At 48.4% G+C, this 18,458-nt stretch overlaps 1 protein-coding gene across 1 annotated transcript; it reads right to left on the bottom strand.

The window, feature by feature from the left end:
- Positions 1-14,156: 14,156 nt before the first annotated feature.
- Positions 14,157-14,690, bottom strand: N7446_014165 (uncharacterized protein; the record flags this gene model as incomplete). The annotated part of the gene is made up of 1 exon (XM_058522904.1): positions 14,157-14,690. The coding sequence occupies one exon, from the start codon at positions 14,688-14,690 to the stop codon at positions 14,157-14,159; it is 534 nt and encodes a 177-aa protein (XP_058364780.1).
- Positions 14,691-18,458: the final 3,768 nt, after the last annotated feature.

Genomic DNA, 18,458 nt, shown 5'->3' on the forward strand with positions numbered 1-18,458 from the left:
TAATGATCATAATGCGCAAGAGAAGCGCGGGCTTCTCCACGAAACCCATAGCACAGATATTAGCAACATTCGGATCGGACCATTGAAAATGCGTTTCCTTTACGGCATGGGAGCCCACGTGTGTAACGAATCCACAGGCCAGCGTGGCAGGGCCTTTTCTCTGATCCAGAGCGTATCCGGGTGTCTCGGCCTGGAGCGGTGTGATGTCGAATACTCTACCGCTCTCTCGCCATAAGTATGAGTCCAATCTACCCTTACATTTATCTATGGCATAGTAAATCGACCATGGAGATTGCGGTGGACTCTGCCGCTAACCTGCACCGAATACTGCCTCGAGCTGCCCGTGTTCGGATCTATTAGACGAAAGCACATAACCCTCCCTTTCAGGCAATTAACAGAATTGAGAATACACGCAGTTTGGCATGGTACATGTATAGTAAGAATGTGGCGAAATGCTTCTTCATGAACTATCTGCGCGTCGGCTACATTAAAAAGCCAGTCGTCTACAGGAAAGACATGACTCGTAAGAGTTTCGGTCCTTTCCATACATAGAAGCTAGCTCACTCCATCAGTAGGACCTTGCCCAATCAACACACCCCAATTGTGAGACGAAGGGCTCATCTCAGTTGGTGGTAGGCAGTTCATGTTGAGTACCAAGCGGGACATTGTCATTGTTCGATTGGGAGATGCTGGGGAGCATATCGTGGCCAAGCGTACCCGCGCCGCCCTGATCAGGCCATTCTGCCTGGATCATTCCGGAGCTTGGCAAATAGGATGCCAATCGTCTGTTCTGAAAGGCGTCGATCGTGCTCCAGAATCGAGTAGTCGCGGAAACCAGCTCTGCGTGTGCCTGATCCAACACCAGCTGTATATCATTCCACGGGACCTGATCTTGCAAAGCGGTGTTCGTGGATTCCACCTGCTGCTGCAATTGGCAAATCTCACGCTGGAGCTTCTGCTGCTCGGCTAATGCGGTATCCCTCGCCGTAACTGCGATTTGCAATTCCGAACTGTTTTGCGCTTTCTCAGCCTTGAGCTGGTCCAGCAACTGAGAAAGATCGTGGTTCTCTCCATCTCTCTCCTCAAGCACCTCTTGAAATTCCTCCTCAATATTGCTCATCACCCTGAGACACTTTCTATGCATCGCTTTGTCGTTTTCCCTTTTGGGCTTCTTCGTAATGGAGGATGTCTAGCATGGTCAGTAAATAGTACATTGAAATAAAAGGGATGCCGCCGGGGCTGTTCTGGCCATAGCGTAGTGCGATCCAAACAGGTGAGCATTGGCGTACCGAATCTCTGTGTGATTTCGTCTCTGGTTTGCGTGACTTTCGTCTATCCTTGGTCTCAGGACCAGTAGAACGAAGGGAATAAGACGGTGCAGCACGCCGCCGTACGCCGTCAGACCTGAGGTCTGCGTCATCCTGAGGATGCTTGGGATTCTTTGCCATGTTCGAACTTTTGTTTTTCTCAATCAACAGTGAATCAACCAGGCACAGAAGGGATGAGAACAGTATCAGCAGTGACCTGCCGAGAATCGAGCATTATATAGGAATAGGGAGAGGCCTAAGCGTAAGATCGGAAACAGAGCAGGGCTCCTGCCAAGCAAGTGCGTCGGGACGAGAATCACGAACTCAAAAGATTGAGGACTACTTTAAATGCTGTAGTTCGTGGAGCGTTAGCACGACGCACTAAATATCTGCCCTTCGATTGTACTGTCGGGGATGCGAGCAATTAGCGCACACAAAGATACATGTGGATGCACACTACCTTTCCACAGCATGAACTGGCCAGCCTCATATTATTACAAGTAATATCACGCATGAGTTACGTCGTACTCTAGTAAAAGTTCTCAGTTCAAGCGACAGGCTCAACAAGAACCAAGAGTACACGGAACCTCAACAATGAATAAGCAATGTGTCGTCCAAATTGTGTGATCACCAGACCAGTTTATATGGTTTAATGAGGGTTCGGACGATAGGCTGTGAAGTCGATGTTTTACGCCTGGAGTAATCACTACGATTGATACATTCCAGTGATTTTTGGAACAAGACTTAGATTCAGGACGAAACAACTCAGGTTTTCAACTGGTATAGGCCGATTCCTAATACGCCTGTGTATTTTAAATGCTATCATAACCATAATTCCTAGTTTACGTGGGTCGCGCCTTCTTTGGACTGTTATGCTTCGCTTTTAGTGCGTGTATCCATGTATGGGACCCAGCCCATCTAGTGCAGAAGAAAGAGTCACTTTGAAGTTGCAACGCAGCAAATTCACCCTCCAGAAATATTATTTGCAGGAATTCTTAGTAGTATTTTGATACACTATGTTTCTCAACCACCCTGCTCAAGCTCTTTGTACCCACTTTGCTAGTATCTCTAGCTCCGAACCTTTTCATACATGTGCATTGCTAGAAGTTTTGCGCCAGCTTCAATCTGGAAATCTGGCTATCAATTATTGGCGCATATCACGGGCCGTATACACCCTTTGCGATCCGCAACATGAGAACTTGAATATTCGGTGGGCTCTCAGCGTACTTCAGCTGCTTCAACCTTGTGCTTTCTGCTAATTTTAGATCTTGCTTAATACTGCATGGCTGTCAATGGCTGATGATTGGCTGTCGTTCGTGTCATCAAGTGTGGTTTCCATTCCCTCTGATTGCAACGAACTCAGTGTCTGCATTGCTCCTGCGATGCCCCTTCTCGTCTCTATCAGCTTATCACGCAGCATCTCGTTTTTCGACTCAAGAATCTGCATATCGTGGCGGAGGTGGTTGGCTTCAGAGCCTCGTGGACCAGCGATAGCCAAGCCCAGTGAGGATTCCACAAGTCAGCGAATCGGCGACGGTAAGCGTGAAAGTGAACAGCAATGCTAAACTTAAGCTAAGAAGAGGGTTTTACAACCAAGACGAGCCAGTCATAGAAGGGAAACGTAAAGAGAAGCGTAGAATGAAGCCCTAGAACCCTAGAACCATGCCCTGAAACGAAGGAACGTAGTGAAAGGGTTTACAACCCTGCGCGAGCTGCCCGCCAACCTTTGCTGGCCTCTCACTGCCAAACTCTTCGTTTTTTTCGTTGCTAATTGGTGCTTTCTCGTGCCAAGGAATGCTCCTATTGACTGCCAATACGCTCTTCTCGTTTGCTGCTGCGACTCTCCAGGCTCTCCTCCGATTGCTGCTCTGTCTCTCCGCGCTCGCTTCTGATTGCTGCTCACCTACTTTCCTTTCCTTCCTCTTTAGGCTTTGTGCTTCCCGAATTCGTATTCGGCCTCTGTTGCTTTTTCTCCGTGTCTAGGGATCCCGGTGTTCCCGCTAGTCTTGGAGTCGGTGGGGTTCCGGCCTTCTCGCCTTTCTATTATGATTCCACCCTTATTTGTCCTGAGCATCCTGCAGATAGTACTATTATGCACTCATGCGCACGGTGACGTGTTCGACTTCTACTATATGAATGATCAACACGGATCTTTCTCGCTGGTCCCAACTTTTTCCTGTCGCTCCTCTCCCAGTGCGCCTCGGAACGGATGCCGTTTGCTGGTTTCAAGTCATCTCTTCTCTAATGACATCTCTTCCTGCGCAACGTTCTTTCTGCTCTGGTTGCGCCAGACCATGGCGCTCTACACAGTTTCGGTCCTGCGACAATTGCCGCAGGAGGGTTTCTCAACGGGCGGTCAGAGCCCGACAGCTTTCAGCTACTGTAGGCACGAGTAATATTTTAACTGGGCCACCTCCGCCTCTAACTTCCCCTACTGTTCCTGCCTTTTCGACGCTACATTTTTCGTGCTCTACATGTGCACGCCCCTGCCGGTCGTTGTATCATAGGACGTGTAATCGCTGCCGCCAGGCAGCTACACGGAGGACGGTAGCATCGTACCAGGTACTGGGAGTGGTCCGTCCTTCTTATCTGCTGCATTGTTGACCCTGTTCAGCACACACTAATGCAGAGACATTGATCGCAGCCTACCACTCCATCAGCAAAGCATGGCATCGAGAGTCTCTAGTAGCCGGGCGGCGGATCCCTCCTTTGCTCCGCGCGACAACCCAAACTCGAAACGTAGATCTACAAAACCTTCAGCCACTTGATATCTCACGCACTCTTGCGTACGAAACATCCGGCCTAAAATTTGTCCCATCGTCTACTTTGCAGGAATGGGAATCTCGACTGAAACGTTTCGCCAACCTTGATCATGAGGAAACCACAGAGCGTGAGGTTGCCACATCCAGCCTTCCACTTGACGATTTCGACGTCCAGGTTGAAGATAACATCTTGCAGCTCGTGCTGGCTAGTTCCGATATGTTCACTGATATAGATGATCGCCAGTTCCGGGTTGGCCAGCATCCCACTGGTGCCTCTCTTACATCCCTAGTCATCGAAGTGATCCCCCTAAATCAGAAACAACGGATGATCGTGGAGAGGGTGCTATCTGAGGCGTTGGTCTGGGCGGACCACCCTTATGACTCAGCGCAGCGCGAGCAGACTCTCCTCTACGTTGGAGGTGAAGGCGGCACGGGGAAGAGCCAGATCGTCAAGGCAATTGAAGCCGGTATGAGCCTGATCGGGCGGAAACACGAGGTGATCCTCATGGCCCCAACGGGTGCCGCGGCCGATAATATCGGCGGCAATACGTACCACACATCTCTCGGGATTTCCATCGACCGCTCACGAGGAACTGCAATGAGTTCCCGAGTGAGGCGACTCTGGTCTCGTAAAACCGTCATGTTCGTGGACGAAGTAAGCATGATGGATTTGACCATGATTAGCGTGGTTGATAATCACTGCAAGATCGCCAAATCTCTCGATAGATCCTCTACTGATCTTTTCGGTGGTCTTCCCATCGTAATCTTTATCGGCGACTTTTTTCAGTTTCCACCTGTTCGCGGCCCGGCACTATGGAAGGAACCACGAAGGGGAGTGGGTGAGGATGAGAACGGTCGGCTTCTCTGGCATCAATTCAAACAGGTGATCATCTTAGACGAGCAAATGAGACAGTCAGAAGATGCTCCGTTTCGTGACCTCCTATCGCGAGCGAGGGCAGGGACTTTAACTGAAGCCGATCGAACGGTCCTCAACAGCAAAACCATCACATCCCTGGCTAGCCCTCAACTGCAAGATGCCACCACCATAGTCAAGTTGAACTCTCTGCGACACCAGGTAAATCGCGTTCGGATAGAGCAATTCGCACACACGCGATGCCAAAATGTCTATATATTTCCTGCGCTTCATACGCGAACCAAGTCTACTGGCCCAATCAATTTGCGGCTCCATGCAGACGACTTGCTCCAGCAGCCGGACCAAGGCACTAAGATCCCCTTCCCGGGACTCTTTCTGTACACCCCAAATATGCCTGCAGTCGTACTGACTAACATCTGTACCCTGCTCGGCCTGGTCAATGGTGCTGCGGGGACTGCTGTAGGCATCGTGATAGATCAGACTGGTCCGTTTGTCATCCATAAATAGTCATGAACGTTGCCTGACACCTCTCTGTTAGCCGAATTCTTCCAAATCAACGACCTCTATATCATGTGCACCAAACCACCCGCCTGCATATTGTTTAAACCGGACAGACCCAAACCCACTGCGTTTCAAGACCTTGAACCTTCAGTCCTGCCAGTCTTTCCTTTAGAGCGATCTATCACCCTGAAAGGCTATTCGGTCCGTAGAACGCAAGTTCCCATGTGCCCCGCTTTCAGCCTTACCGACTATAAAGTGCAAGGCTCGACCCTTGTGGCTGCGATCCTCGACCTTAAAGATGACCCCACGATCCGAGGACAGGATCGTCACCGGAAGTATTGCTCGATGTATGTGCAGCTATCTCGACTGCGTTCCTCTAAAGGTCTTCATCTCCTGCAGAAACTCGACATGCAAGATCTTCGATTCAGACCTGATCCCCGACTACTAACTGAAATGCAAAGACTTCAGGACCTCGAGAAGGAGACGATTGCTGCTTGGCGTGAAGCTTCAAATAAATGAGACCGTGCTCCACCATAACAGAATAGTCCTTGCGATGAATCAACGTAAAGGTACTCGTTTTAGACCTCAAACTTTTGGTAGACGAACACTAGTAGCAATATATACTTAGGGGCCCCATCCCGTGATAAATAATTCAATTTAACTTTACGGATATATTTCTACTCACATGCTCAACCAATCACCCCTTTTGCCACATCGTACTGCGTGGCTTGGCATACATATATTTGACTCATACTTTTATCCGTGCATAATTATTATCCGCGCCCTATCAAAAGCAAGCGTTCATTGTCATACTATCTCTTCAAATCCAGTTCACTTCGTCAACCCTTTTCGTTTCAGGGCCACAGCGTGCGCAGCGCGCGTCTTCCAGTAACAGCTACGACGGATAGAGCGGGTCTTGGCGGCGGAAGTTGACGAATCAGCGGCGAGAATTTGGGACGATTTTACAGTGACAACGCAGCCAAACTTTGCGGGCAGCTCGCGCAGGGTAGTAACCCCTTCACTCGTTCCTCGTTTCAGGGCAGGAGCGGACGGGAACAAATCAAAGAAGTGCGTGGCAGAACAATCTATTAAGTTCTTCTTTCCACGTCTCACGCACCACATTGTCAGCGTGATCAACAACCCTTTCTCTCACTTCGTTCGTTTCAGGGCACAAAACAGAAAGAAAGGTGGGGAACGAAGAAAGCCAATAGGAGGCAGCTGTAACTAACTACTCCACTTTCCTCGACAAATATTTGCTTCGGCAGCCTGCTTTTATCCACCCTAACCCCAAGGATTGGTCCCCACAGTCCTTCTTTGATGGCCAAGGATCATAATGTAATCATCCTCACTGGCATAGGCAGTCAACCCAATTAAGGCTACAAGTCTCGTATTAGTTCCTACCACATAACCAAGAAAAAGCAGGCCAGGATAGAGTATATAACTTACTCAGGGACATAGTAGCCAGTATTTGGCAGATTGTTGAGACTGCAAGCTTGGCCGCAGTTGATCACATCTTCAGCGTCATTAGTGAACTGAGTATCATATGTATGGCAGATAGGTATAGCATCTTGGCCAGGGCCTTTTTGGCTAATGAGGGAAAACGTAAAATATTAGCAACTTAGCATTCATTTATTTTAGGTAGCGGATCGGAAAGAGTGCTGGTATAGTACAGACGGGAAAAACTTTGAATACGAGTAAGTATAGCACTGTATGGAGATCCACTTACACCAGAGCACAGTCCCAGCCTTGACCAAGTGCCTTGCAATATTGGATGTTAGGCCCATTGCACGACGTTAAGAAGCGCGTCACTTTAGCAGTTTCCGTCGCATGATTAGGTGTGCTACTGCCCCCCGGATGGCCAGCAACCACCACCACCACGCCACGGGCGCCAGCACTACCTCTATGGCTACCATTGCCACCTCTAACTCTACGAGCTGAGACCTCCCCTATAGCAGCGAGGAAAGTAAATGTAGCCACAAGGAATGTTTTCATCGTCACGCTTAGCCGTCATAGAAGGTGTCGGAAGAGAATAAGTAAGGAACTAGCGACAGTTCTTTTGTTGCCTTTTCATGAATGGACTGACTTAGAAGTGTGGTCGTAAGGTGAGCACCTTCCAGCATAGAGCATATATATATGTATTTACAAATTTCGCTACGCAGAAGTCGGTTCCGGGTGTTCCGTGCCGCTTAAGTTAGCAGTTTCGGATTTGTCACAGCAAGCTAGCTAGTTATAACTAGCGTGAATGATTATAAGTGACTTTTAATGGTTACACGCACGATCAAATTACAGTGGTGTATCATAAGTATTTGACCTCTGGTACTTCGGGCCTTGACCGCCTTTCATACCGCCTACTTGTATTAGGTCATGAACATCCATCCTATATACCAACACGTTCTAATACAACTCTGGCATTCTTCTGTTTAAACATGTCTTTGATACACGGGAAAAGGGGCAGTGGCTGATGTTATTAATTATGAAGGATACTCTACTAACTATTAGACTGAAACTGAAGTTTCTGAGGTTTCTCCACGGCAGTATAAAAAGGTGGGTCTTAGGTCAAGTACCGGAGGTCAAATACTTATGATACACCACTGTGTGAAGTTTCAATAGCAAAGTGCGCGATATAGCGTCTCAATATTTCATGTGTATTACAGTAATATCTTAAGGTTTGGGTTGGGTTCTTGGTGAGTTTGGGGGTAACCGAGGTACCCCAAATGCAATATGGCGAGGCCTAAGCACTGCAACAACCGCCGTGTGCTTGAGATTACTTGACTAATTACAAAGGGCATTGTGCCCTCTGCAATCTGAACCTCGCGACTGCACCTCTGAAACCGTCCTCCGTATTTCTCTTACTTAGCAATACAAGATACGCAATTATTGAGCGAACTTCTCTGACGCTACGGTCTGATGCGTTTACGCATAAGACTTCGCGACCCGGTGACCCGTTACGGCTAAACTGTACACATTCTTGTTCCCGTCTTGACTGCGAGAGGTTACCAATAAATTAGCATTTACTTGGTATTTGATGTGGCAGGGGTGATATGCGTAATGCGTGTACGAGGAGATAAACAAATGTTAACTGTATTTCACCACTAGAATAGAAGACTGTCTGAACAACTAGTTCCAATACTGGTAATTTATACAAGCCGATAATAGTATGATTCATAGCCAACGATTAGGGGAAGGATATACTCCCCAATATTTGGGTGAAGTTTGTTTAAGCAAAATTGGCATCTTACTGTAAGAAGTGTGAAGGTAAGAAGGAGGTCTTTATCGGCTTCGGTAAGCTTTTTTGGCCAGCGGATCGAGGCTTCGATACACCGTCACGTCGTTCTTTCTCCTTTGTAACAGTATACCGGATTGTAGAGACCGGAATATAAGGGTAGCGGCCATGAATGCCTTTATAGCCCACATCCAATGGCATGGAGCTCGCATATACGCTCATGTATAGCAGGTGTAAGTTCTTTTGAGCGTGGCATAGAGAGAGATACAGTGTAGGAGGTATAATAAGAGGTGAATGTCTTCTTCAAAAGCAGCTTCGCGTGATATTGTAGCGTGGTGTTACACTACACGTTTTAGGAATTGGCTATATTGGCGGTGTAATAAATGGGGGAGCAAATTACTTATGTCCAGTCACTGTACATGTAGAAGGAGCGGCGGATCAGATATTCCCGAGCAAAAGCTACCAATGACATGTTAACCTCAAGAGAAAGAAACTCTCAATCTCGCAATCGCTCTATAATGTAGGCATTCTAGTGTAGAATAGGTTCGAGTGACTAGCAATAGTCACCTCAGCAATTTCTTTGGCGACGCAAGAAACTGAGCCTATCGCATAATCATCTTGGATTGAGCCCGTGATTCGGATTTACGAAATACATCACATGGCTCTACACTTCCTAGTTCTGATCTTGAGTGTACAGTATATTGCGTGATCAGAGTTGCACAATTATTTCGAGGCCATAGTCAAGGTGTGACCAACAGGGATCAAAATTGCTTTGCAGGATCAAAAAAAAAAAAAAAAAAAGGCAATTGAAGGTTCTATGATGTGGGGGACATGGCAAGAGACCGCGTTGCCTCTGTGAGACGGTGACCAGCACTCCCTTCACCGCCCGACCATTCACCACATCAACATCAAACACCAACATCAAACATCAACATCAAACATCAACACATCAACACATCAACACATCAACACATCAACACATCAACACATCAACACATCAACACATCAACACATCAACACATCAACACATCAACACATCAACACATCAACACATCAACACATCAACACATCAACACATCAACACATCAACACATCAACACATCAACACATCAACACATCAACACATCAACACATCAACACATCAACACATCAACACATCAACACATCTGTTGAGATAGGTAGTTGTAGTGTTCTTGTTGAGGTTACTATCAAAAGTGGGAACCCCGTCTATTTAAATGTCCATCGCTAGTCCTGCCATAAGCGTTGACCACCGCGATACTCAACACTCCCACTCGATGGCCACCATCACCAATGGTGTCAGTGACTATGTGATCGCGGCTGTGACGGGTCCCATTAAAACCTTCAAAAACTTCATTTGAGAAGAAAGGAAGGAAAGGGTACCCTGCGCCTTAGTCTTGTTCAATACAAATAAGGTGTAGCAATCACTCAACGCCAAGCCCTTTCCGAAACCACTCAAATCTTTCCCGAGCAAGGGGTTTGGTGAACCCATCAGCAATTTGTTCTGTGGTTGGGATATATTTGAGCTTCACTGTTCCGTTGTCTTGGACCTCTCCCTGCCACTTGCGTTGGATTTCCATATGTTTTGTGCGAGAGTGGTATTGTGGGTTCGAGGAGAGAGCAATGGCCCCTTGGTTATCCCCGCAGATGATCGTGGCGTTTAATCCTTGATTCATATTCAATTCGTTGAGAAGCCTTCTCAACCAGACTGCCTCTTTGGTGGCTTGTGTCTGCCCGAGAAATTCGGCTTCGCACGTTGAGAGAGCAACGACGCCCTGGCGTTTCGATTGCCAACTGATTGCTCCACTCCCGATATTAAAAAGGTATCCAGCTGTTGAACGTCTAGTGTCGCGACATCCACCGCAATCTGCGTCTGTAAAGCCTTTCAGCATCTGGGGCTGACCCTTGTATGTGAGCCTGAGGCCTTTTGTGCCGTTGAGATACCGCAGGATGCGTCGAGCGAGTTTCAGGTGTTGGGGCCCAGGATTTGCCAGAGACCTACTCGCCACAGAGACTGCGTACGCGATGTCCCCCCTGGTTCCAAGCATAATGTACATCAGAGATCCGACCATGCGTTGGTAAGAGGTCCTCTGATCTGGAGGGCACGTGTAGTCTGGACTGTTCTCTGGAAGCGGTGAGGTTTCTATCGGCGTGCCGATGGGAGCGCAGTTGCCAATATCAAATTGATGAGCAACCTTGTCAATGTATGCTTCTTGACTGAGGGACAGTTTCCTGTTTTGGCGGTCTCGCTGGATGGATATCCCAAGGTAGTAGCTGCATGGGCCCAGATCTGTCATCTGAAAACGGTTCCTTAGGCTCCGCTTGATCTTCTTGATCTCTGCGATACTCGGACCCACGATCAGGAGATCATCAACATACACCGCGATGTACATATTGCTCCGAACGAAGATACCAAGATCGGCGGTGATTGGCTCGAAGCCAAGATTGCGCAGGAAGTTCGTGAGGGTCTGGTACCAGATGCGAGGAGCCTGCTTTAATCCATAGAGGGCTTTTCGAAGCTTGCAGACCCTTGGGGTGCCATCCGTCATGTGATGGGGCTGTTCGACGTAGATCTCGTGGTCTATATGTCCGTACAAGAATGCGGTTTTGACATCCATTTGCTCGATCTCGAAGTCCAGGGCCGCTCCGATTGCGAAGAGGGCTTTGTAGCTCATTGGCTTGACAACCGAAGCAAAGGTTTCATCATAGTCAATACCGTCTTCTTGTGTGAAACCTCTCACCACCCATCTGCTCTTATGGCGGAGTACTTCGCCGTGAGGCCCTCGTTTGAGTTTGAAGACCCATTTTCCACTGAGAACTCGCCGGTCTTTGGGGGGATCAACAAGCTCCCACGTTTTGTTTTGCTTGAGTGAGTTCACTTCTTCAAGCATTGCCCTTTTCCATTCGAGCCAGCTTGTGTCGTTCTTCGCTTGATGCAGGTTCTTTGGCTCAAAGGGTTCTGTTTCCTCTGCAGCTACCGTTAAGAGTGTTGGGATGATGTTCTCTTCGGGTATATTCATTAGTGCAAGCTCTTCTTCGCTCTCATCAGACGTGTCTAGTGTGACTTGTGGAGCACGAATCTTCATTTCAGGGTGATGATCTAGTGCTCCTGGTTGCACTTCATGAACTGGGTTGTCAAGTTCAAGTTGGAGTTCTGGATATCGTTGCCATTCTCCTGAACTTAGCCCTTGTTGAGCGTCGTCTTGTTGCTGGTCGCCACCGGGTGGTGAGTCAATCCCAAGGACAGAATCCTGATAAGCAGGTGATAGGGGTCCGAGGGCATCGTCACTCCGTATGGACGACAAGGTCCTGTCTCCCTGTATAGCAACAGCTGGCTGCGAGTCTTCGTTACTCGATTGAGACGACGTTGGGGTTTGCGAGTTATCGTTACTCGGCTGGGTAAGCACTCGCGAGTTATCGTTACTCCGAGGCAGTATGTGCGAGATATCGTTTCTCGGCTTAGGTAGGGCCCGCTCCGATGGTGCCATTGACAATTGGCGCCCCGAAGCAGGCACGGATGCTTGCCGGATGCCTACCGACGGTTGATTTATTAGTCCCACCGTCTCACTCTCCCCTGCGGCAGCAGCCGTTGCCTCAGGTAAGCCTTCTTGTCTGGCTCCCACATCTTCTATAGTCTGTGTGGAGGGAGCTGTAAGGACTTCGTGAAATTCGGCGTTTGGAGTCCCAACGATTCTTCCGTCTTCCAGGAGGATACGGTAGTTGGTATTTCCTTCATAGCCTAGCAAAATGCATGGCCTTGTTCGCGGATCCGTGAGCTTCTTTCTTTGCTTTGGCGGGATCAAGTATTCCCCTTTGGATCCGATCACTCTGAGTCGTGATAGGTCAGGCTTGTCGCCATACCACGCTTGGTACGGAGTCATGTTGAGCTTCGATGACGGCGACCGGTTGGAGAGGAACGCTGCGGTTCGAGCAATTTCCGGCCAGAATTTAGACGGCAACCTCGCATGTGCTAGCGTAGGCCCAACCCTATCGTAAATAGTCTTGTGGGCTCTTTCAGCGACCCCGTTCTGCTGGTGTTGATCCACTCCTGTCACCTCAGCTTGAATTGCGCGCGAGAACAACATGAACTTCATCTCGTCTCCCACATGTTCGGATATTCTGTCGAGACGTATTCGCCTGCATTTTCGTTCGGGGCGCTCATTGTGGTCGAGGAAGAACCGTAGTGATTCTATGACGAACTCTTGTCTTCGTGGTATAGGGATAATCTCGATCCAGCCCGTGAAATCGTCAACGATGGTGAGCCAGTAACGACTGCCGTCAAGGCCCTCGTCAAATGGCCCTGCAACGTCAATATGGAGGAGCTCCATTGCGTGTTTGCCTCTCCTGCTATTTCCTGATCTGCGGTGGGGTTTTTCGATCATTCGCCCCTGCAGACACGAATTGCATGGATGACGTGGCTCCATGTCCCGAACACCGTGAGCCTGCTTTTTGAGTCGCCGAAGATTTGCATCACTCATATGAGCAAGTCGATTGTGCCACAGAGACATTTGCGGGCTAACATGGTAAGAGGGAAAAGTCAGACTTGTCCACAGATCGAGTGCGTAGACTCCATGATATTCGTTGGCAGTATATAGATTCTTTTCGTTTGACTTGTTGCGAATGATAGCACTCCGGCTTGAGAATTCGACCTTTGCTCCTCGTTTGAGAAGCTGGAGCACCGATATGAGATTGGCGTGTGCAGATGGAACATAGAGGACGTTATCAAGCACAAGCCATTTCTTTCTGCCGCGTACATTGCAAAGGATATTCACTGTTCCCACTCCTGAGGGAGCCGTTGAGGTGTCAACGCCTGTAAGTGAGGGGCCATGGTACTTGGCCATTTGGACAAACCTCGAGGCACTATTGCAGACGTGCTGAGCGCATCCACTATCCACGATCCACGCGTCGCGAATAGAGAGGGTTTTTATCGCCATCATTATGGGAATATGGTCGGACAGGGCGAAATTGCCCTCGATATCGTTTCCAAATGCTTCGTTGACATCTTTCTCGGAGACTCTCGTCGCCATGAAAGTTGGTTTCTTTGGATCCTTTGGACCACCGGCATCATCATCCTCGTCATCCGTCGAAGGCCGCTTCTTCAACTGTTTGCGTGTGCCCGTATGCATCCTGCCTGGCTTTGGCTTCGGTCCATCTCCGTCTTTCTGTTTCTGTTTCGGATTCTTGGTGAAACATTCGGAGTCAACGTGATAAGGTTTTCGGCAGAAGGAGCAATATGGGACGTTATCGATCTCGATTCGACAAGTAGTTCCGTCCGACGACGGGATGAGTTTCTTGTCACCTGGCCCACGGACTAGAGCAAGAGCAGGAAGTGCTTGCGTCTCCATTGCTTTTTTACCCAATTGCCCCTTCCTATGCTCTTCCTCAATTGCCTTATTCTCGATATAGTCAAACGTGGGCGCCGCTTTCGTGACGGTCCCATTTGCGTCTCTTTCATTGACAAGGTCCATTTGTCAGAAGATATGATCGCGGAAGCTCTCGTACTCCGGACCGAGTGCATGCACGAAGAAAAATGTTCGCTCAATTTCGGAGGTTACGCAATCAGAGTCAAGGAGGAGTTTTTCAGCATGGATCTTCCTGATCTCTGCTCCGAGGGCTTGAGTGCTCCCACACTTGTCTCTTGTAAGGGCCATGTATCGCCGTTGGAGGTTAACATACGTGCCTGAGCCTTCTGGTTTGAAGTTGTCCTTGACTGCCTTAAGCAGTACTTGGACTCGAGGAATCTCAAAGGCATTAATTCTTTGCGCCGCATTGTGTGTCAGCTTTGCCGTGATCATCGCAGAATAGAAATTTTGGCGGTGAATCCATTGCCGTGCTTCTTCCTCTTCTATCGGTGGAGTCGCTCCATCGTCGGCAACCGCAGATATCCGAATGAACTCATTGACCTTCTGATTCCACCGAAACCAGTCGCTGGCATTATCTAATGTTGGGATTCCGTTATAGAACGTATTGATTCCGAATTGCTCAAACTTTGTGATTTCAGTCATGTCGGCAAAGGATGCTCCTCGGAGCTGAAGAATTCAGGGCTAGATATGTCGTTGGGCCGATCAGAGGTAACCGATTCACTATTTGATGACTGAGGCGAGCGCACCTCCAAGCCAAAGAGTTCAAGGCTTGACGCGGCTCTGGGAAGACTTGAGACGATGGAAACGCTTCGATCTGATGAACCTGGCGTAGGCATCCGAGATGGAGGAGTATAGTCGCTGTCCGGAACTCCTTGTAGATTGAGAGAGTACTTGTACGATCTAAAGGAGTGGGGGAAACGGCGTCGGTCAACAAGATATCCCGGCTTCCTTGGAGGGAAGATTGAGGGTCTGTTTGGCCTGAGTTTGTAACGACTCGAATTGCTGTTGTCGGAAATGAATGGATCCCCTCCACCCGCAGGGCTTGGTGGGGTGAAGGCCAAAGTCTCAATGTTGTTTTCTGACTGAGCAAGAGTGCGATAGCGACTTGTCCCCTGTGCGATACTGGAACATGTGGGTTGAGCTTGGGGGGAACCTGAGAGGTTTTCTCCAGTGTTGCGAGGAGCGATGATTGAGGTGGTGATCCTCGATGCTCGACGTATGCGGTCTTCGGTGGACAGGCGCCAGTAGGCTCCCAAGAGTGCGTTCGGAGAAAGTGATGGGAAGTAGGACGTTTGGATTTTCTTGAAGCGCCAATGGCGAGTGTATCGGAGGTATGAGAGGATGTTCAGCTCCTCGTCCGTCCAAGAGTGTCTCTTTTGTAGTGTTTTCCGCATTTTTCTTCCGAAATGGCATTGTGGCTGGTGACTCTGAGAAGATGGTTACCGAGTTTGCTGCAAATGGTGACATGTCCCGGCAGTAGGTAACATTTGCGGTACCTCATGCCAGCTTCATAGTGTAACCGTAGCAATAATGGCATACTGTCTATGACTATTTGCCGGAGAAACTCCCGAGGCTTGCTGCAAACGGTGACATGTCCTGGCTATGGGGACAACCCTGCGATACTCCGTGCCAGTGTGACAGTGTAACAGTAGCATTGATGGCATGCTGTCTGTAAGTCTTCAGTGAATGGAAGTTCATCCAGGTTATTGCTTTGAGAGGGTTTTGAGCAATAGAACTTCATACTGTTCATCAAGTTACTGAGAATATATGATCAGTTTCTGAAATTCATGGAGTTAGTTTCTGATAGAGAAGCTTAGCTGTAAAGGCAGGGAAAGGATTTTTTTTTTTCTTGATATGCCTGCGTGCCCAAAGGTAAAGCCACCCGGGCTCATAACCTGTTGAGATAGGTAGTTGTAGTGTTCTTGTTTTTGGTTGCTATCAAAAGTGGGAATCCCGTCTATTTAAATGTCCATTGCTAGTCCTGCCATAAGCTTTGACCACTGCGATACTCAACAGCACTGTTGAGATAGGTAGTTGTAGTGTTCTTGTTGAGTGTACTATCAAAAGTGGGAATCCCGTCTATTTAAATGTCCATCGCTAGTCCTGCCATAAGCTTTGACCACCGCGATACTCAACAGACACGACGCCTATCCTAAGTGAGGCCTGTTGCAATTCATATCTTCGTTCTACCGCAACTATTTGCAGCTAATTTCTTGGTGCGATTTTAGATGCTCACCGAGAAAACATGCTAGAATCAAGTAGAGAATGAGTCAAAGTGAGTCGGTTAAGAAACGTTGGCTCACTGTTGAATCTACGGTCTTAATATTGAGGCAATGGAAGCTGTTCATTCTTTGATTTTACCAAGAGCGCTCACATTTTCATCCAAGGAACATGGAAATTTTCTGGCCTCGCTCGAGTGTTGATTGTCTGCCCTGTGTGTGGTTCTGTCCGTCTAGGCTGCGGAAAGCGTCAGGCCGCGGTCGCGCGGGCACGGGTACTCAACCCATCACCCGTTGAAGCTTGGCCGTCCTTGTTGACGGACGGGAAAAGTCAACTTTTGAACTTGTGATCATGGTTGAGATAGATACCTTTTCTTTTCGATTTTCTTTTTTAATCCTCTAGGTTTTACTCTATTTACTTTTTGGAATTTCTGAGCTCTCAAACGAATGTGGAAAATGCGTTGTGATTGAATATATATCTCCTGGACCGTTCATCACCAGGAAGCCACTAATATGAGGCACATTCACCAACCATCAACACCGCGAGATTGATCATCAACGCCACCATTGAATGGGCTGCTAACAGAGCACTGAAATTCAAAAGCCGACTGTGTGATTGATTTTCACTATGACAGTGAGACTGAGCATACTGTAATGGAATGAAGATGTGTCTCCCATGGAAAGGCCTTCTTTACTCGGGCCCTGCCACCGGTTTGAAGGCTTTCTATCCCGTCTACTCTTCGCATTGTTGTACCTATATGTTGCCATAAATTCCTCATTCCATAAATTTCTCTGTGACAACTTATTTTGTCGACATGGAAACCAGCTGTCGCTTTTCGAAACCCCGAAGCACACTCGTGCATACCAACGGCTCTGTCAACCCGAGATTCCATTTATGTGGCAGTATCATCCTACTCTGCTTTATCTACCGTGTGTCTCAGTGCCCTTCATCCATAAGCAATACGGCCACAGCTTTGGTTTCTCTCTTAGTCAATCTCATTTGTTTTGGGACTTCTACCTTTTGTCACTACGTGCTGTATTCGAGTTATTCTTCACATATGGGCCATCCTGGCCAATAGCCTGTAGCCATCCCGGGCAGCCAGGAAGTGTCGGTGTTCTGTGTGCACGTCTAGCCCGTAATTTTGAAATTGTTTTAACCAATACACGTCTGGCAATTGTTTCTTAGCCCCACTGCTAAGGCCTTAGCGCGACTCACTCACGTCCCCATCTAATGGAGTAGCTCCGAATTCACAACGGAACGTGGTCGCAAGGTGTGGGGACAATTGAACCTTCAAGCGTCTGCCTATCACATTTCTCAGTGAAGGTAGGCTTCGGGTGTATAATCGCGGGTCTTTTATGAAGGTAGGCGACCTCCACGCCCTCGGTCCCGATGGTCGGGTTCGGGTCTTGTGTCTTTGAGCTTCGACTGTCGACACCCGAGGTGGCGCAATCCAGTCGCATCCCTGACTCAGATCGTGCACACCCAATGTGTCGAGTCTGTCGTCGCACCAGTTCAGCTTGCAATGAATCGTTACTAACAACCATCGCGGTAGATAATCTATCCTCAACCTGAATCATGGGCTGCTTAGTTTCGACACCGGCGGAGGCGGATAAGGAGGCGCTGCAGCGCAATACGCGCGTAGAACGGGGTATCAAGAATGACAAGAAGACGCTCGACCGGACCATCAAGATTCTGCTACTAGGTGAGTGAATCCATGTCGGTTTGTTTGAGTGTAGTACTGACAACTTGGCCAGGCGCGGGAGAATCTGGGAAATCGACCATTATCAAGCAGATGCGCATCATTCACAGTCGAGGATTTCCTGAGGAGGAGCGGTATACGACGCGTGCCGTTATTTACTCGAACCTTGTCATCGCCTTCAAGGTCTTGTTGGATATTATGAATGCCGAGGGTATCAATTTCGAGAATGAGGAAAAGACCAAGGTACTTGACATTCTTGTCACAAGAAGTGTGCTTTGGCTAACGAGTTTGGAAGTCATACGCGGAGTTATTAGACAACACCCACCCAGATGTAGGATCGGATGAGGCTTTCTCAGACCTGACGATTCGGGATGCTATGAGGGCGATGTGGAAGGATACAGGTGTGTAGACAGCTGTTGCGCGAGGGCACAAGTTCGCTCTCCATGACAACCTGTACTAGTTAGTCAATTTCGGAACATGTGTCTTACATG

The sequence above is a fragment of the Penicillium canescens genome (assembly GCF_028828765.1).
Source record: "Penicillium canescens strain IBT 15451 chromosome Unknown utg000014l_segment0_segment0, whole genome shotgun sequence".
Lineage (NCBI taxonomy): Eukaryota > Fungi > Ascomycota > Eurotiomycetes > Eurotiales > Aspergillaceae > Penicillium > Penicillium canescens.